General features: G+C 47.0%; 1 protein-coding gene across 2 annotated transcripts in view; it reads left to right on the plus strand.

The window, feature by feature from the left end:
• The first annotated feature begins 14,200 nt into the window (after positions 1–14,200).
• Cad96Cb (protocadherin Fat 4-like Cad96Ca) overlaps positions 14,201–20,933 on the plus strand; it is a 277,322-nt gene continuing 270,589 nt past the window's right edge. For both annotated transcript variants that reach the window (XM_089542420.1, XM_089542421.1), the window contains exon 1: positions 14,201–14,498. In XM_089542420.1, coding sequence (XP_089398546.1) covers positions 14,477–14,498 — 22 coding nt within the window. In that variant the 5' untranslated portion in view covers positions 14,201–14,476. The remainder of the gene's footprint in view (positions 14,499–20,933) is intronic.

Consider the following 20,933-nt stretch of genomic DNA (forward strand, 5'->3'; position numbering starts at 1 on the left):
TGTCACACTCACAACATCGCTCGGTAGTCTGTTCCATTCTCTAATGGTTTTCGGAAAAAAAGACATTTTAAACAATTCAGTTTTTGCCGCGAATTCGCGGACTTTAAAAACATGGTCAACACGGTTGGATCTATAAAAAGGCTCCTGCACATACCTTTCGCGTTCAACCCGAACAGTTGAATAATAAACAGCATGAAACAGCTTCAGACGCAACTTCTTTCGGCGCGTGTCAAGCAATTCCCAGTTGAGTGCATCCTTCGTACGCGATGCACTGTAACGAGCCCTGCGTGTGCCAGACACGAAACGAGAGGCAATGTTCTGCACCCTCTCCAACTTATCTTTATCTCTAGCAGTAGGCGGGTCCCAGACAGTGCACGCGTAGTCCAGAACCGACCTGACATAAGTCTTGAATAAAATGTCACGACATGACAGTGGAAAAGTGCTTGCATTTCGGCGAAGAAATCCCAAGTTTCTGCATGCTTTAGCAGAGATATAATCGACGTGACGGCGCCAGCTCAAATCAGGAGTAAAATAAACGCCTAGATATTTAAATTCGAATACCTGTTCTAACATTGTGTTCCTAATAACATATGAATACACATCAGGGTTTTTCTTTCTTGTAAACTTCATATGGACATTCTTGGACAAATTCAAATTCATATTCCATTGAACGCACCACTCTGAGATTCTGTTCAAATCTTCTTGGAACATTTCCGCATCTCGATCACTAGTGACAACACTATAAAGAACGCAGTCATCCGCAAATAGCCGCATTTGAGATACTATTCCGTCACCAATGTCATTCACGTAGAGCAGGAACAATAGTGGTCCTAACACGGAGCCCTGGGGAACACCAGACACAACCTGCACTCTTTGAGACTCGGCGCCATTCATAACCACAAACTGCTGCCGTAAACATAGGTAATCTTTTACCCATGATATCACTTGAGGGCTAATATTGTAAAAAGACATTTTTTGAATTAGTAAAGAATGCGTCACGGTATCAAAGGCCTTTTTAAAGTCCAAAAACACGCAGTCCACGCTAAGTCGCCTGTCCAGTGCCTCAGCCAAATCGTGCGCAAATTCAGTCAGCTGCGTAGTACACGATAGGCCCCTTCGAAAACCATGCTGACGAGGATTAAACAATGAATGTGCGTCCATATGTGCTGCTATACTGGTGAACAAAATATGTTCGAGTGTCTTGCATGCAACTGAAGTTAGAGATGTCAAGTGATTTGCTGGATGCTTGCTAGATGGCGCATCCAGGAAAATTTTTTTGTTGTCAGTAATGCGGGCACGCGATTAGATTTCGGCTTGCATGTACGGGTGAGTGCTCGCGTGCTCTTTTTGATTGGTTTGGTTTGGTTTATGGGGTTTAACGTCCCAAAGCGACTGAGGCTATGAGAGACGCCGTAGTGAAGGGCTCCGGAAATTTCGACCACCTGGGGTTCTTTAACGTGCACTGACATCGCACAGTACACGGGCCTCTAGAATTTCTCCTTCAAACAAATTCAACCGCCGCGGCCAGGATCGAACCCGCGTGTTTCGGGCCAGTAGCCGAGCATCATAACCACTGATCCACCGCGGCGGAAGTTATTTGCGCAAGGATGGAAGATGGCGAGGACAACGACGATCAGTTGTAGCGGTTTTATTCAAAATAATGAATACAGAAAGGAAAAGATTTTTTGCTAACCGCGGCATCTTTTATCGCTATCGGAAGCACATGAGCTGGGGCAGCGTAAACCGAGAAATGGCAAGCAGACTGAAGTAGTTAAATTGAAGAGGTGAGGGCACAGCCAGAAAAGATAGGGGGAGAGTGGTTAGGAACTACATCATCATCATCATCATCAGCCTGACTACACCCACTGCAGGGCAAAGGCCTCTCCCATGTCTCTGCAATTAACCCTGTCCTTTGTCAGTTGCCGCCACTGTATCCCCGCAAACTTCTTAATCTCATCCGCCCACCTAACTTTCTGCCGTCCCCTGCTACGTTTGCTTTCTCTTGGAATCCACTCCGTTACCCTTGAGGACCAGCGCATATCTTGCCTTCGCATTACATGCCCTGCCCAAGCCCATTTCTTCCTCTTGATTTCAACTAAGATGTCATTAACCCGCGTTTGTTCCCTCACCCACTCCGCCCCCTTCCGATCTCTTAACGTTACACCTACCATTTTCCTTTCCATAGCTCGCTGCGTTGTTCTTAACTTAAGCTGGACCCTCTTTGTTAGCCTCCACATTTCTGCCCCATAGGTGAGTACCGGTAGGATACAGCTGTTGTATACTTTTCTCTTCAGGGATATTGGTAAGTTGCCATTCATGATCTGAGAGAACCTGCCATATGCACTCCACCCCATTCTTATTCTTCTAGTTATTTCCCTCCCATGATCCGGATCTGCGGTCACTACCTGCCCTAAGTAGATATATTCTCTTACTACTTCCAGCACCTCGCTACCTATTGCGAACTGTTGTTCCCTTGCTAGGCTGTTGAACATTACTTTGATTTTCTGCATGTTAATTCTTAGCCCCACCGTTCTGTTCTGCCTGTCTAACTGATTGATCATGCTTTGCAGTTCTTGTCCTGAGTGGCTTAGCAAGGCAATGTCATCAGCGAATCGCAAATTACTCAGGTATTCTCCATTAACTCTTATCCCCAATTGTTCCCATTCCAGTCCCCGGAATACCTCCTGTAAGCAGGCAGTGAAGAGCATTGGCGAGATCGTGTCTCCCTGCCTGACACCTTTCCGTATTGGAATTTTATTGCTGTCTTTATGGAGAACTATAATAGCTGTGCAATCGTTATAAATATCTTCCAATATTTTCACATAACTCTTCCACATCCTGATTCCGCAATGCCTGCATGACAGCTGAGGTTTCCACTGAATGCTTTCTCGTAATCAATGAAGGCTATATATAAGGGTTGGTTATATTCTGCGAATTTCTCTATCATCTGATTGATAGTGTGAATGTGGTCTATTGTCGAGTATCCTTTACGAAAGCCTGCCTGATCATTTGGTTGACTAAAGTCCAAGGTTGTCCTGACTCTATTAGCTATTTCCTTAGTATGTAGTAACTACATACAAGTACTCTATTTACAAATTCCAGACGACGACAATAAAACTGGCTTTTGAGAAAAGGAAAGAGGGTAGACATTGCCTCACATCTGAGTGGACTCCGGAACCGCGCCGTAAGGGGAGGGATAAATTAGGAGGTGGTGGTGGTGGTGGTGTGACACTTTTATTAGAACATCCCTTCTATTAGGCGTTCAGTACATCCTGGGCCAAGGCGACGAGGGCACGTTGCAGCTTCAGATCCAGGGAGGCGAGCCAGATGGGCCATGGGGGGGGGGGGGGGGCGGCAAAGGATAGGCGGGGGACTGGAAAGCTGCGTGGCACTGTGTAAGGCAGTGTTCTATGCTTGCATATGCGTGCGGAAAGTTTAGGCACTGAGGTGTGGAAGTGTACCGGTATAAAGTTTGGCTGGTGTATGTAGGAGATTGAACTGTATTCGGTGAAGAATCTGAGCTTCATGGATCGATAAGGATGGGTGTGGCTGTGGTAAATCAGCTAAATACAATTTTTGCTGCGTGTAGTATTCGTCGACAGTGCGTTTGTAAGCCCTGACCGCCTGCTCCGTCGGTGGGGTGTAAGGAGAAATGAAAAAAAAAGGGGGGGGGGGGGGGGGGGGCGTAGTGGAAGACTTCGGAATAATTTCGACCACCTCGGGTTATTTAATGTGCACAGGCATCGCACAGCACTTAAGCGCCTTTTTGCGCTTCGCCTGCATCGAAACGCGGCGCGCGAGACTGATACCTATCAGAGTTACTCCTGTCAGTTTAACGCGCAAAACTGAGGTTGCAGCGATGGCCTAGGGATCTAGCAGCGACCAGCGCAGCTGATATGTTCGCAGCGCCTCGGATCATAATCCGGCTAGCGACCTATTCTGCTTGTTTTTATTGCACACCCCCCTGCCAGGAGTAACGACACAAGACGGCGACCCCGCCAAATGGACCGATGAACTCCATATGCTATCGTATAATCGCTCTCTTTTTTTTAAATCCATCACCAAAGGTGCATCTTACAAAGTCATGCTCGAGCCACAACAGAGTGGCACCGAATTGTGTTAGTCAGCTTACGTCAAAAATTAGATAGCACAGGTTGCATGAAGGAACTTTTTCTACCTGCGATATATTAGAAACCAAATTACATAAAGCTAGGTCCGTTTGTTTTCAGTTTCGATTTTTTTTTCTCTCAGAATTCGGTGTCAGGCTCGATTTTTTTTACTTCAAATTCGGAGATAAATTAGCTAACTCAAACAAAATTCCTAATTTGGTTTTCTTCCGGGTTATTCTCATTCTTCTTGAACGTATTATCTGGTAAAGCTCCGCTGTGGATATAAAGAATGAATTATAGTCTAAAATCATGATTATTTAACTGAGAACACAGCTGAGGAAGTAGTACAACATTTCTGCTAGTGTCTGTGCTGTACCTTCAAAATTGCTCGCTGACAAAATAAATGTTCTTTAAGGCGCATTTTGGGTAGAAATCGGCCTCAGCTCGACCTTCAAGAAGTTTGCTCGGAGTGCAGGGCTAAGTTAAAAATGGGGTTTAACCGAAGACAGTGGTGGCGATAATCGAAAAGCATTTATCATCTATTAATTTTCTTACATAGAGGTGATTGGGGTAGGGCCCTATTGGCCCTTTCCCCTAACAATACTAGGTGGAGCCCCTATTCCGGGGCCCCATTGGCAAGCAACGCCGCCCGCGTCCGGTGAACCAAGGCCTTTTGGGTCTTTAGATCTTGGCAGCCGTACAGGGCCGCCTCGCAGTCCTCTCTGGTGGGGGTTGGATTGGGGTTGGGGGGATAGATGGGTTTGACCGACACGCCCAAACCATGTGCAAGGTGTCAGCCACCTCCCCACAGAACTGGCACGCGCCATCAAAGGATGTATTGAAATGTTTAAGCACTGCCGGGCACAGTGCAGTGTTAGTGAGAATTTTGATCAGGAGGCGCTCGTCAGCGCGATCCAGTCCCTTGAGAGGGGCCCGTTAGCGCCGGTGCTCCTCCTTGTAGTAATCGGTGATGTCTTGTAGTAATAGAAGGGCCTTGTAGTAATAGAAGGGCCAGATTGTCTGTTTGGGAGTAGGCTTCCAAGTACAAGGAGATAGCTCGGGGAGAGAGTGCGCGAGCGGCCTGATCGGCCTGTTCGTTTCCCTGGAGGCCCTGGTGACCGGGGGCCCAAATCAGGCTACGCGGAGTTGAATCTTCGCATCGGCAGCTATATTGCAGTATGCGCCACGCAAGCAGGGTAGCCCAGCCCAGCTCATAGTTCCCACAGGCCCCTCGCGAGTCGGTGATGATATGTTTCGACTTGGGATTAGTGAGAGCCATAGCAATGGCAATCTCCTCCGCGTGTGTTGCGCTGTAGGCTTTGAAAGTGAGCCCGTTAACTGTGTTTGTGTTGTGTACGACTGCGGCCGTGTACCACCCCCCGTGGTGTGGGCCGGCAACGTCCACGTAATACACGTGTTCTTGGTTACCATAGTATCGCGCCAACGCTTCCGCGCGCGCCTGGCGACGACCGCTATGGTCTTCTCTGCACATGTTACGGGGAAGGGGTCGGACCCGGAGGGCGCGTCTCCAGGGTTCTGGCACTCTCTCCCCTTCCTCAATGTGGTAGTTGGAAGGCGCTGAGTATAGCATGCCGCATCAAGAATCTCTAATTTCGCGAGCATGGATAAAATATCCAGAACTGTGCTCCATATAAAGTACATTTCTGGATACTTTATCCGTGCTCGTTTTAACTAGGGGGAAAAACCAAGGGGCACAAACGATGCGGGTTACGACGCTTTGTGTTTGCTGTGACTGTCTATTTTGCGCTCCACAATAAGAACGCTTATTTGATTGCTGTCGCTGTTTCATACAGGGCATAATGATTTGGAGCTCTTGCGTCAGCCTCATTTCTTTTAATTGCGATCTGCCTGATACTGTGTCGTAGATCGAGAACTCCGTCGAGGGTTACGAGACCATTTCCGAGATCGCTGCGGTCAACCTGCTTCTCGACGTAAGCGATAGCCGCTATGCTGTGCCTTTGAAATCGAGTCTTGTGGAGGAAGATAGCAAGAGGATTACCAGGAACTGCGCGTAAAACATACGGGGAATGAACACAGAAACCGATACGCGAACACCAAGGAATGATGAGGATGGTCAAGAAAAATGATTCATAAACCATGCCATTTACATTTATGCGGTTGCGAGACAACGCAGTAACAGAATGCATGCCCGCCGGTTACCTTCCTTCCTGCCAACGGCCACGCAGACTGTTGACAGCATATCGATGTCATGAGTGACATCACGGTCACGGACCAAGCGAAGATTTATTAAATACGGGATAGAATCAATCGCAAGTGGTTTGTACAGTAGGAGGTCCCGAAGTAAATGTGTCTGATGGACCTCCCATCAGAAATACGTCAGTAAAAGTATTCAAATTTGGCGGACGCGCTAGAAAAATAGATGAAATTTGAACCTTGGAAGCGGCGGCGCACTGCTCGAACAGAAGTATCTACCATTGTCTAGACAAACTGGTCCCGCGCTGCGGTTGCGCTTCTATCAGAAAAATGGTTTATGGTTTATGGGGATTTAACGTCCCAAAGTGACCCAGGCTATGAGGGACGCCGTAGTGAAGGACTGGAAATTTCGACCACCTTTAAATAGACAAGCGGGGAGAAATATCGCGCAATGTCAAATGGCGTTGAGGGAAATTTCGCTTGTCGTGACGAAACCGTTATTTTGTGTCCGAGGCGCACTCTGCGGGTCATTGCGCACACAGCGAAATATAAAGAGGCGGCGAAAGCAACAAATAGAACACTAATAATAGATTAACCTGAGTTATTTAAAAAATCTCATTTCGACGCGATATCGGTGAAGAACGTGAATAGGCGCCAATTCTCTCAGCTTGCAAAATGGACAAAAAAAAGTTGGAGGCTTATCAAGGTTAAGCCCAGTGGATGCGAAGCAGCCTTCGTTTTTCATTCTTATTATTAACGTCCTTAGCGTTTAGAGGCATCTTGACCGCATACACGCCCGGCGCAAAGACGCTGGCGCGGTTGCGGGCACAGAGACTGACGCGACGGCGGGCGCGCGCCGCTTCATCCCTGGCGTGACGTCACATATCACGTGATGCAGCGATGATGGTGGCGCCGACGCCGCGTCGCGCGCGACGGCGCGAACCGAAGCGTGGAGGCACGATATGAGACCCCATCTGCAGCCGGTGTGACGTCATCACGTGACGTCACATCATGTGATCTCACTTCAAGGTCAATGGTGGCCACCGCCGGGCGTCGCGCGAAGGCCCGAAACCTACGTTAATATGCTCCGCATAAAATTGCGAGGACACTTTGGCAACTAAAGTGTTGAGAGGCGAAAGCCTAGGAGACTATGCCGGGACGACTTCCGGTGGATGTGACGTCACACCGTTCCCGTGGCTATACCGACGTCCACGCTATTTCGACGCAATTTCGACATTTTTGCCTGTAATTAATTAACTAATTAATCTAAAGTCATCACACTTGGTTTCTAGGTTCAGTTTTTCCTCTTCTATCTGAAGCAATGATTCGTTTTCTCCTATCTTTTTTAATTCCAAAGTTCACACGAGTTAAACGCTGCATTAGGTGTGACACCCTCTGCCAGCGGACGACAGTATGAGACAGTAAAGGCTTTCGCCTTAATATCCACAGGAACACGGGCTCTGGTCTTGCGTGTTATAAAGCCTTCCCTGGTTTCCCGCCGTGGAATGCAGCTAGGACAGTGCATTTAGTCAGGAGCTGGAGAGCAGAGCGTCAGCCGTCGCCAAGTTCTTCAACGAAACCAAATGACCCTGGTAGAGTGACTTTGCCACATTCCAGCTATGTTGTTAGAAGAACGGTACGCCTGCTGGATAGACAGCGGCATATAACCTAAACGTCTCTTGAAAAGCTGGCTTCACTGCAGTAAGACAGTGTAGCTAGGTGAAGGGATACGCAGAGAAGGGTAGACAACGTGCAAAGATGACGGGTGTTGTGATGTATACCAAATATGAAATTTTGTTGGCTGTAACATGGGCAGATTTATGAGCCAGTCGTGGAGGGGATTGTTCTGAAGGGCGGTTCCATTTTAATTGCGCATTTCTTGTTCTTTTTTCTCAGAAATATGAGGTTCAGCATGGTTTTACTATGCAAAATTTCTCGCTTGAGGCACAGAGAGGACCGGCCGCTCCTCCCCCCATAATTCCGCCCCTGGATTGTGACGAAGATGTGTGAGGCACACCTTTCACTTCTTGCTCCAGTTACGGATTGCAGATGCCAGACAGGTCACGTGATAGCGCCCCGAGAGCTTTACCAGCCGATCACAAAAGACGTACTTGCATACCGTTACTTGGGAATACAAACGTTCTTTTTTTTTTGTAATCGACCGCGGAAACGAAAGAATCCTAGAAATGTGGTAGGCATATTTTTTTGCTCAGAACGAGATTGTTGTGTTACCACCAAAGAGGTTAATTTACCCCCGGAGGATATCAGGCAGCAAAAAGGGCACATCACGGCTAGCGAAATAAAAAAAAAATTGGGGTAGCGATCAGGCTTCCAGTGCTGGCACCACTCTCTCCATTTCCTCTACAACTGTTCATGTTTGGAAAGAAATGTCGAGTTCATAGTTGCGCTACGTTCCAATGTTTTCTATGTTATGTTCATTCTTCATCATTGTTGCCACTAAGAGCCTTCAAGGTACTACGCAGTGCTAGCTGTCACCAATTCTATACCTGTCGTTAGCTATAAAAAAAAATTGGGGTAGCGATCAGGCTTCCAGTGCTGGCACCACTCTCTCCATTGCCTCTACAACTGTCCATGTTTGGAAGGAAATGTCGAGTTCATAGTTGCGCTACGTTCCATTGTTTTCTATGTTATGTTCATTCTTCATCATTGTTGCCACTAAGAGCCTTCAAGGTACTACGCAGTGCTAACTGTCACCAATTCTATACCTGTCGTTAGCTATAAAAAAAATTGGGGTAGCGATCAGGCTTCCAGTGCTAGCACCACTCTCTCCACTGCCTCTACAACTGTCCATGTTTGGAAAGAAATGTCGAGTTGATAGTTGCGCTGCGTCCCATTGTTTTGTATGTTATGTTCATTAGTTATCATTGTTGCCACTAACAACCATCAAGGTACTACGCCGTGCAAACTGTCACCAATTCTATAGCTGTCGTTAGCTATAAAAAAATTGGGGTAGCGATCAGGCTTCCAGTGCTGGCACCACTCTCTCCACTGCCTGTACAACTGTCCATGTTTGGAAAGAAATGTCGAGTTGATAGTTGCGCTGCGTCCCATTGTTTTGTATGTTATGTTCATTCGTTATCATTGTTGCCACTAACAACCATCAAGGTACTACGCCGTGCAAACTGTCACCAATTCTATAGCTGTCGTTAGCTATAAAAAAATTGAGGTAGCGATCAGGCTTCCAGTGCTGGCACCACTCTCTCCACTGCCTCTACAACTGTCCATGTTTGGAAAGAAATGTCGAGTTGATAGTTGCGCTGCGTCCCATTCTTTTGTATGTTATGTTCATTCGTTATCATTGTTGCCACTAAGAGCCTTCAAGGTACTACGCAGTGCTAACTGTCACCAATTCGATAGCTGTCGTAAGCTATATAAAAAAATTGGGGTAGCGATCAGGCTTCCAGTGCTGGCACCACTCTCTCCATTGCCTCTACAACTGTCCATGCTTGGAAATAAATGTTGAGTTGATAGTTGCGCTACGTTCCATTGTTTTGTCTGTTATGTTCATTCTTCGTCATTGTTGCCACTAAGAGCCTTCAAGGTACTACGCAGTGCAAACTGTCACCAATTCTATAGCTGTCGTTAGCTATATAAAAAAAAATTGGGGTAGCGATCAGGCTTCCAGTGCTGGCACCACTCTCTCCATTGCCTCTACAACTGTCCATGTTTGAAAAGAAATGTCGTGTTGATAGTTGCGCTACGTTCCATTGTTTTGTATGTTATGTTTAAGAAGAAAAGAAGAAGACTTTATTTCCACCATGTGCAGTACACAGATGGAGGACGACGGAAAAAAGCCGTCAATAGGCGGCTTGACGAGTCCGTCGCCCCACTTAATGAGCAGCGTTTGGTCAACAGCAATCAATTCACACAGTCAAACAAAAGAAAATGAAAACACTTGATCAGTGCAGAACAGAAGCAAAACAGAGTGGTCCGAAAAATGAAATCCCAGGATAAGTAAAATCAGTTATTCATCCTCAGTAAACATAGAGCGAAGCTTAGCAGTGGAGCAAATAAATAAATCAAAGTTAGTAGACAGATAATGGTTTAACAGTGATGGTAAAGAATAACATAGGCGTTCCATGCCAGAGTTCAAACGGGGTGCAACGATTTTCCAATATTCTCCATGTCTTGTAGCATAATATTGTTCATTCTTTTCTAAATATGCCAGAGTACCAAGGTTATGTATGTTATATCTTACTTCATATTTAAATCTAGTACTCAGACGGTAGAGATATAGTTTATGAGCCGTAATGACATGCGCTCTATGAAAAAAACCTGCAGTTGTTGCATGATAACCAGCGTTGTACACATGACGTAGGTATCGCTTCTGCATGACATAAACTTTTTGTAGATTAGATAATCTAGTTGTACCCCAAACAAGTTGGCAATAGTTAACATGTGAATAAAAGAGTGAATTATAAACCAATAGTTTAAGTTTTGTAGAAAGAATGTATCTGAGACGACCAATTACTCCAGTTATCCGAGCTAAATTCGTCACTAGTAAGTTCACATGAGTTTCCCAGGACATGTGAGCAGTAAATGTCACACCAAGGCTTTTGAAATGGTCAACAATGTCAACAGGACGAGAGTTAAAAATAATGTCGGCATGAGGAAGGAGTGGCTTATTCTTTGCCCGAAAGATAACAGCTTTTGTTTTATTTGCGTTAATTGTCATAGAATTATAGGACGACCATTGTTGTAGTTGAACTATTGTGTCATTGCAACTAGAGATAAGTTGATCGATATTATTACCAGAGAAAAATATGCTGGTATCGTCTGCGTATATGATAAATTTGGCATCCTGGTTAATATTAACAATGTCATTTATATAAAGGTTAAAGAGCAAAGGCCCCAATATGCTGCCTTGTGGGACACCACAAGCCAGCATATTCTTCGTCATTGTTGCCCCTAAGAGCCTTCAAGGTACTACGCAGTGCAAACTGTCACCAATTCTATAGCTGTCGTTAGCTATATAAAAAAATTGGGGTAGTGATCAGGCTTCCAGTGCTGGCACCACTCTCTACATTGTCTCTAGAACTGTCCATGTTTGGAAATAAATGTCGAGTTGATAGTTGCGCTACGTTCCATTGTTTTGTATATTATGTTCATTCTTCGTCATTGTTGCCACTAAGAGCCTTCAAGGTACTACGCAGTGCAAACTGTCACCAATTCTATAGCTGTCGTTAGCTATATAAAAAAATTGGGGTAGCGATCAGGCTTCCAGTGCTGGCACCACTCTCTCCATTCCCTCTACAACTGTCCATGTTTGGAAATAAATGTCGAGTTGATAGTTGCGCTACGTTCCATTGTTTTGTATATTATGTTCATTCTTCGTCATTGTTGCCACTAAGAGCCTTCAAGGTACTACGCAGTGCAAACTGTCACCAATTCTATAGCTGTCGTTAGCTATAAAAAAAAATTAGGGTAGCGATCAGGCTTCCAGTGCTGGCACCACTCTCTCCATTGTCTCTACAACTGTGCATGTTTGAAAAGAAATGTCGAGTTGATAGTTGCGCTACGTTCCATTGTTTTGTATGTTATGTTCATTCGTTGTCATTGTGGCCACTAACAGCCATCAAGGTACTACGCAGTGCAAACTGTCACCAATTCTATAGCTGTCGTTAGCTATATAAAAAAATTGGGGTAGCGATCAGGCTTCCAGTGCTGGCACCACTCTCTACATTGTCTCTAGAGCTGTCCATGTTTGGAAATAAATGTCGAGTTGATAGTTGCGCTACGTTCCATTGTTTTGTATATTATGTTCATTCTTCTTCATTGTTGCCACTAAGAGCCTTCAAGGTACTACGCAGTGCTGTCACCAATTCTATAGCTGTCGTTAGCTATATAAAAAAATTTGGGTAGCGATCAGGCTTCCAGTGCTGGCACCACTCTCTGCATTGTCTCTAGAGCTGTCCATGTTTGGAAATAAATGTCGAGTTGATAGTTGCGCTACGTTCTATTGTTTTGTATGTTATGTTCATCTTTCGTCATTGTTGCCACTAACAGCCTTCAAGGTACTACGCAGTGCAAACTGTCACCAATTCTATAGCTGTCGTTAGCTACATAAAAAAATTGGGTTAGTGATCAGGCTTCCAGTGCTGGCACCACTCTCTACATTGTCTCTAGAACTGTCCATGTTTGGAAATAAATGTCGAGTTGATAGTTGCGCTACGTTCCATTGTTTTGTATATTATGTTCATTCTTCGTCATTGTTGCCACTAAGAGCCTTCAAGGTACTACGCAGTGCAAACTGTCACCAATTCTATAGCTGTCGTTAGCTATATAAAAAAATTGGGGTAGCGATCAGGCTTCCAGTGCTGGCACCACTCTCTCCATTCCCTCTACAACTGTCCATGTTTGGAAATAAATGTCGAGTTGATAGTTGCGCTACGTTCCATTGTTTTGTATATTATGTTCATTCTTCGTCATTGTTGCCACTAAGAGCCTTCAAGGTACTACGCAGTGCAAACTGTCACCAATTCTATAGCTGTCCTTAGCTATATAAAAAAATTTGGGTAGCGATCAGTCGTCCAGTGCTGGCACCACTCTCTACATTGTCTCTACAACTGTGCATGTTTGAAAAGAAATGTCGAGTTGATAGTTGCGCTGCGTCCCATTGTTTGTCTGTTATGTTCATTCTTTGTCATTGTTGCCACTAAGAGCCTTCAAGGTACTACGCAGTGCAAACTGCCACCAATTCTATAGCTGTCGTTAGCTATATAAAAAAATTGGGGTAGCGATCAGGCTTCCAGTGCTGGCACCACTCTCTACATTGTCTCTATAACTGTGCATGTTTGAAAAGAAATGTTGAGTTGATAGTTGCGCTGCGTCCCATTGTTTGTCTGTTATGTTCATTCATCATCATTGTTACCACTAAGAGCCTTCGAGGTACTACGCAGTCCAAACTATCGCCAATTCTGTAGCTGTCGTTGGCTGAAGTTTGTACAGGTGAACTTCTACTGCGATAGTAACTTCCACGGTTACTAATATGTGAAAAAGACATGTCTATCCTGAATTCAAGGTTTGCGCTCTTTTTTTTCAGCTCATGAATATGTAATTATTTAGAACGCTATTCTATGCATTTTCCTTCACCATTGCGGGAACTACAGGCCCTCGATTCACGGCATACCTACCGTACATGCACACCTAATAAGCCAATACAGCAATAGTCCGACATACTGATACAAGCAATGCACGAACAGACTTGTACACAAATAGGAACTGTACCGTTGTTGCGGTGTGGTGGTTCAAAATGGTACAGTGCCAAACCAATGGAACAGCTATTGGGTTTTTTCTGTTAGAATTTTCTCTGTGGTTCCTACACCGGAACCGTTACGATGGAACTCGCTGATCGCGCAGCTTGGTCACGGTTACAACTGTAGTTACTGCCCCTGACGCCAGATGGCGACTGGGTAGCTCGCAGAACCCTTCCAACGAGCTGCTAGGAAAGAGTGCCAACACAGGAGAGGGCATGCGCCGTAAGACAGGCGAGAAGGGCAACAGACGCTCGCACCAGGGGGCGCGTTGCCTAGCAACCGGACGCCCCACAACAACAACTTTCGTCTGCTGCTGCTCCGGCCTCGGTGGCGTTTGGCGGGGTGGGGGAAGCCCCGAAGGAGGAGGTCGGTCGGGCAGGTGCCATTCCTTTGTTGGACCAGGTAGCGCGAGGAGCAACTTCCAGCTCTGCCGTAAGCCGTGCGAGTGCAGTGCCGCTGCCGTTGACCGAGTTCTCTCCCGCGCTCCGCACATGCCGTCGTCGCCGCTGTCTTGCCCCGGTGCCGGCGACGAGGCGGGTAGCCGTTGTAGCCCCGCCGAGGGGAAGAAGGATTGGCGATGATCGTCGCCGCCTCCTGTTCGTTTACGCCTACCTGAACGGATACCTCACTGGCTTTTTTTTTTCTAGTGCTTTCCATCACCGTCCTAGAGTGGTGAACGCACGGATTGTCATCCCTGCCGCTCTTTTCCTCCGTTACGAGGGGCGCTGTCTTTGTTTTGTTGCGCTATATGGTTTCTGTGGCACTGACCGTCGGGATCTGACAAGCTTGTGTCCTGCGCGTGCAGGATTTTACTGGAGTGCTTTGCTGGTGTGGGTGTTTGTGAATGTGTGTGCGCTACACCAGGAGCCTGTGGATTTCTCGACCGGATACACTGCGTCCTGGACACGCTACAGTATGATGAACCACAGGATTTCGGGTAAGTGCTGAAAACGAATTTTCTCACGCATTTGTAATAAACGTGAATGGTATATTAGGATGCAATTCTTAGTCCGGTATGAATGTTTTGTGCTCCGTCAACAAATCTAGTACAATACATTAAATCCACACATGTGGCTTAATCTGTACCGATTTTTTAATGAGACCGGTATATTCCATGTGTCTTATATGCCACTTCACGGCTCTTTGCACGTAGTTACTCCTTTTCTTCTTCTTCTGTACGCCACAGAATGGTTCTCAGGGCGGTGAATGTCTTACAGTGTACTTTTCTTGGCAATGCACTAACTAATACTTCTTGAAGGTACAGAGAGTTCAGCACACAGAAAAAAATGATCACGTAATCGAGAGGGCGTAAAGGTCGTGGCACCCATTCAAGATGATGGAAAGGCCTTTTTCCACGAAACGTTAAGTGACAGCACTACTTCATCAAATTTAATTGACGTGGAGGAGCTCTCTACGCCATCACTTGAAACCTTGGAGGTCTGCTGAGGGACTTAAGTTATCGCTCTTTAAAAAGAAGACGACCCTTCTTCAGTGCCTTACCTGACGCTGACGGTGCGCACTTTATGGCATAGACTAGGTGGAGGTCATGCTACTGGTTCTCGATAGCTTTAAAGTGTAAGGGTGTGCCGGGCCTCGTCGTCTCACAAAGCACATAAAAGCAAACAAGTCAGAATTACAGCGCAGATGGCATAACTATGTTAGATTTCATGGCGCAATACGCTGTTCTTGTTGTCCAAGAGTTCGGTGACAGATAAGCGCAATCAATCAAGGATCAGGAACCGTGTGACGGATAATGGAAATGTCTTGCATGATTTTCGTACGCGTCCGCTTCCTCATTTTCTCTGCTTCGCATTTCAAGACTGATAGAATGAATCTTAAATGTGTGAGAATAACACTACTTCACATTGGAATATATTTATAAAGAACTTCACACTATGTTTGCTTGTTTGTTGCCTTTGTGGGTACTTATATATTCTGGCATAACACTGTATTGTTCTATAAAACGCGTGTTCGATATTCACTTCTCTCATCGCAGCAGAAGGAAAAGAATTTTCTGGTGGGACTATTGGTCTCACTTCACCAATAAAAAGGACTTCCATTATATTCTTCCGCGGAAGGCGCAGCCCTATTTCCGAGCCCTCGTTTTCAAACAGTAGAAAGGGGAACAGAATTGATGATGATGATTAATTTTTATGGCACAAGGGCACATGCATCCAAGGAGCGCCATGGCACTAGGTTTTTTTTTCGTTTGCTCAAGGTGGGGTGAAAGACCCATTTCCCAAGCATTTCGCCCTGATTAAGCCGAGCATCAGGCCAGGGGAAAGCTTGCACACATTGTACCACGGGTGGGTGCTCGGCGGCACTGGGGATCGAACGCTGCACATCCCGCATGTGAGGCGGATGCTCAACCACTAGGAGGCGGATGCTCAACGAATTGTAGCGATGACCAAAGAGTCTGAGTTCCTCTCATTGAAGGTCTGCAGTTGCTTGATCAAACAACTATATAACGTCTAAGAAGCAGGATGGCGCGTGACCCCCGTTAGACATTTCTCCTCACTTCCGTAACGCCTCCTCGGGCGCCGTTCTACCGTAGCAATTATCGCCGCAATCGAGTCCTTTAAACTTATCTCTGCGCCAGTATGCAAACCCGCAGTTTGAGGGCTTCCTTGCTGATCGTCATCCAAGATGAACAGATTTTGGCAAAAGTGAAAAAAAGAACATGATTTGGCGCTAATTCAGCAGTCGATGACCGATATCCGGTGATAAAAGAAGGCATTGAGCACTTTTTACGTGCAATAGCGGAAGGAGCTGTTATGGGGGCCCCAGGTTAACCTCGACAATGTAAGGCTCTTTAGTACACGCACAACTGGTTTCTCCTTCCGCCTTTATTGACATGCGTCCGGCGCTGCCGAGGTTGAACCCGCCACCTCGTACTGAGTAGCCAGGCGCCATGGGTTATAACGGTGCTCACAGTACGCGAGAACAACGCGGGCAAAGAAAGACTGTGAACCGACACCGCTACTCGACAAGGTTTGCAATTTATTATACTTTTATTTTCCTTGCTTGAGTACTTAACACTTTCCCTGTTGACACACTAGCGAGTATTCGGATGGGAAGTCATTGCTTGTGAAGAAATGTCGAGAACGACGCATGCCTTCGATAAAGGTTCGGTAGAAGGACGTCAAGCGTCAACGAGACAAACGGTCACTAGCTCGTGGTCATTGTGGACGGTTCTACCTTTGTACTTCTCCCCCTCAAAGTCTGTCAAGCCCGCGACAGCGTTCATTCAGTGTTTGTTTTGGGGGGCAGCCGCCGGGAATGCATGCTCTCAACCGTGTCGCCATCTGCGGCTCACCGACACCCGAAGTTCCGCATCGCGACCGACGATCATTGCGAGCAGAAGCTCGCGATGAATTGTAGCGCGAAGGGGAGCACCACGGACGGAGAGGAAGGCACGGAAAGGCGCTAACTGGCTTCTGAAGTTTATTGTAGGGGACGCATTTTTCAAAAAGCCACCGATAGTGCAAAAATAAACAAACAAGCATCCGAAAGGTAAATTGAATCAGCAGCCGAAAGGTAAATTGAAAGCAGCAGTAAATTGAAAGCAGCAGAAGTAAATTGAAAGCAGCAGCCGAAAGGTAAATTGATTCATAGCTGACCAATTGCCACTCATGGCATAAGAAATGGAAACAGAGATGTTCAACCAGGTGTCGTAACTCGTTTTAGACTACAAAGCTTGGTCCCTCCTTTGATGATCTCTGTCGTTAGCGTGTCACCCGGAGTGTATGAGTATGGTGATGCCATAGGAATGAAATAAAATACACCTGTATTCGTAAACAAAAAGCTTCCCTCTAAGGTTCCATATGAGACAATGTGCGCCAAAGAAGAGTCTCTTCCTTCTGGTAGACCTGTCGTGTTGGCTCAGTGGTTCTGATGTTCGGTTTCTGTCCCTAAAGTCGCGGGTTCGATGCCGGCCGCGGCGGTCGCATTTTGATTTCGGTGAAATGCTAGACGGCCGCGTACTGTGCCTTGTCAGTGCACGTTAAAGAACCCCAGGTGGTCGCAATTATTAGTAAGGGAGCAAATTACTGATTAGCATCCACCTCAGCACAGCCATACGACTACAAAGGAAAACTATATAGCTTTCTCTGAAACTTCTTTGTTAAAAAAAGAAAGGAATTCGTCCTGGTCAGGGGTTTCAACCCCCGACCACCGCTTCACTGGTGCACTCGCTCTAACATTTTATCCGGAGCCCTCCAGTGCGTCTCCCATATAGCCAGTCTCTCGCTGGGAAGTTAAACCCTGTAGACCAAACCACTTGAACGATGCTAATTCCGTTAAAGCCTGCCACTGTAGATCGGTGCTTATGAAGTTTGGCTGCTATATCAAGGTCACTGAATCGAATCCCGGTGGCGGCAGCCACATTTTATTTTGCAAGAGAAATCCAAAGTATCTCTTATGCTGCGCGATGTCAGTACAGGTTACAGAACCCCAGGTGGTCGATATTAACCTACAGCGTCTCTCGTAACTCAACAGGAAGCTTCAGGACATTGAACCCTGCATAGAATAGCTTCTGAAAAAAAAAAGACAAACAAAAAAGAATGAAGACAATTACGTGCCGCGTACCCATACGTTTCTCATCAGCAATCTGGCCAGATTTAAATAGTATAAAAAAAGAATAAAGATCATCTCGGTCACCGCACCGTAACTCACTGTGCGAGACAATGAAAAAGTAGACCCGTAGCACTTGGGCGTTTTTTTTCTATCCCGAGGGCGCGCTGCTCCGCTCGATGGCGACACGCCACGAAGGTCAAACGACGCAGTCTCGCATCGCGTCGAGCACAGCTCTCGTAGGAGCAGTCCGCGTAACCTCCAGCGGCATATACGCACGCTTACCTCCGCGTCGTCGTCACCTCTGTGTCCCCGTTTCTTCGGCCGCCCCTCTTAATTCGCGGCGGAGCGCGCTGCCCGCTTTGCGACGTTCGCACGGCGCGAACGAAACCAGCCAACGCGCATGGCGAGTGCGTATATGCCGTCTACTACTCCGGAGAGGGTAGAACTGCTCGGCTCCTCTGCCGTGCACACAAGCTCAAACTAGGCTGTACTGAGCACTCGGCCTGTAAGCGCGTATCCTCGAGCGAAACAAAGGCACCGTCCAGCGACTAGGGCGTCGAGCGACAATTGCAGCCCGACCTCCTGCTCGCTGCAGCAGCGGACGACCAGAGGACACGAGATCGTGGCGAATGAGTTAGGCAACGATGGCTTGAAGTTGCGTGCGTGTGTGTAGAAGGATGGAGGGAGGGCTCTGATCACGGTGTATTCGAGGCAAGCAGTTTCTCGGCTGTTTGGATGAAAGCGCCTCCACGGTCAAGTGTGGGACTCAGGCAGAACAGCTAGATTGGCACCGCCAGCGGGCGTGCTTAACCGCCCAGAGCACTTTAGAGTATGTGTGTGTCACAACTGCTACGATTATCTTGGTTTATTCATCCAACGGTTTCGAACCGTGGACCGTCCTTCATCAGGGTGAAGGACGGTCCACCGTTGGATGAATAAACCAAAATGAAGTTGCAAGTTATTACCAGGCCGATTAGGTGAACGCAGACTGCTTATATATAGTCTGTGCCACCCATCTCTGTATACGTCGCTCGTTGTCCTCTGCTGGTTTCTTGTCTTCGGGACTTAACGATGTCTCGGTGTATCCAATGCCATCGTCGTCGAGTTGCGCCGCCAGCAAATTAAGACTGGGTGGCAAAATGAGCACCAGCCCCTTGAAGCCTCGATCAGGATTATTTGCATGAATGCTTTCTTTCTTTCTGTACGCTTCCATACGTAGGTGGTCCGCGGGTTGTCATTTCACTAGAAGAAACCAGAGCATAAAGTTCATGAGAAACACGAATGGCAGTGACCTCTTGAGGAAGTCTTGCGGGCTGGACGCATCGAGACTGGAGACCCAGCAAAGGAAGGATTAAAAAAAAAAACCTCGAGCACCTAATAGCGCTGCGTTCGCCTGCATTGGAGGACGGAAGGGGGGGGGGGGGGGGGGGGCGTTGACGGTTGTTTTATGCACCGTTTGTGGCTATGAGAATGACGAATGAAACAAGACGGATTCTTGTGTGCTTGTTTTCTGTAGCGTCGCAATTCAACTATTCTTTTAACCCATCACTGCTGCCCGGAAACTATCAAGTCTCTTGTCACTTGTCACTCCTCGTCAGGGAGCGCCGCACGAAAATTCGGCGCCTATTAACGCTAGCACTGGCACTTTATCTTCCACGGACAGTTTCGTAGCGGAAATTTTGATGGCAGTACCGAAGCAAATCGCGCATTCCTTTCTATGGCGCTTTTCCAATGTACTACTTCATGCAAACCGCCGTCGCTACTGGCGGTTTCAGACTTCCTTAAACAGTCTTACCTTCTTCTTTTGTGCCAAGAGTGGTGTCAGTAAGAGCGATCGTCGGAGATTTCAGATGAAGAATTCAAAGCAGCATTTCGTTCCGTAGGAGCCTTCTGACGGCAATCATTTCAGCCGGCAGTGCTGCCGTTGCGGAAATAGCACTCGAGCACGCTATGACTAGAAGGATGTAAGTGACCTGCAGTTTTTCTTTGCGACGCCGAAACTCTCCGTTAGACACGCTTTTTCACATACATCCGTACGTATACCTTTCTAGGCTTTATTTTTTCTCCTGACCAGCTGTTCTGGGCTCACTAACATCTCCTTCCATTCTTCCTTCCTTTTGAAGTTGGTTACCCTTGCTGCAACCTTTGCACGGCCTGCTACGCGCTTCCTGAGAGCTCTAAATACGCAGTGCATCAACGCGAAGTGCGTCCGCTCAAATACTCCGGTGGCGCGAAGCCGTGCCTAAACGCGCCACTGGCCGACAAAGTCCGCCTATTTTGTCGGAGCGAGGCAAGGTCGGCCGGCGGAGAAGAACAAGGCATGACCGTTGGCACCGATACCCACTCAGTGGTGGATGTAGTACGCGGCCGGCGTGTTTCTGGGAGCCATGGGTGCGTGCTCTCCCACGGGAGCCTCGCGGGAGTGCGTCGGCGCGCCTCTTCGCGCTTGACAGGTTCCCCGTGGTGAGTGCTGCACGGATGCTGCGCAGGCCTGCGTACGCTCTTTTCAAAGTGAGCATGTGTGCTGCGCCCCACAGGAAGCCGGAGAGGTCCTCCTGGTTGCACGTGTTGCCTATTGTTTGCACTTGAAGTGATGATGCTTTCTGTGAAGTGGAACCTTGAAGAAAAATAGTAAAAAGAAAAAGAACGGTTCTGTATAGACTTGCTAAACAGAAGTAATAACAGTGACTGTCGCCCTGCTGGTTCACCACACGCTGATGGTACCCGCTAGGGAAACCCGGCACGTCTGTTCGATGTTGGCTGCTTAAATCTGCACTAAAACGTGCAACCAACATTT

This window comes from Amblyomma mixtum, chromosome 5, assembly GCF_055824585.1.
Source record: "Amblyomma mixtum isolate Tamu chromosome 5, ASM5582458v1, whole genome shotgun sequence".
In the NCBI taxonomy this organism is placed as follows: Eukaryota; Metazoa; Arthropoda; class Arachnida; order Ixodida; family Ixodidae; genus Amblyomma; species Amblyomma mixtum.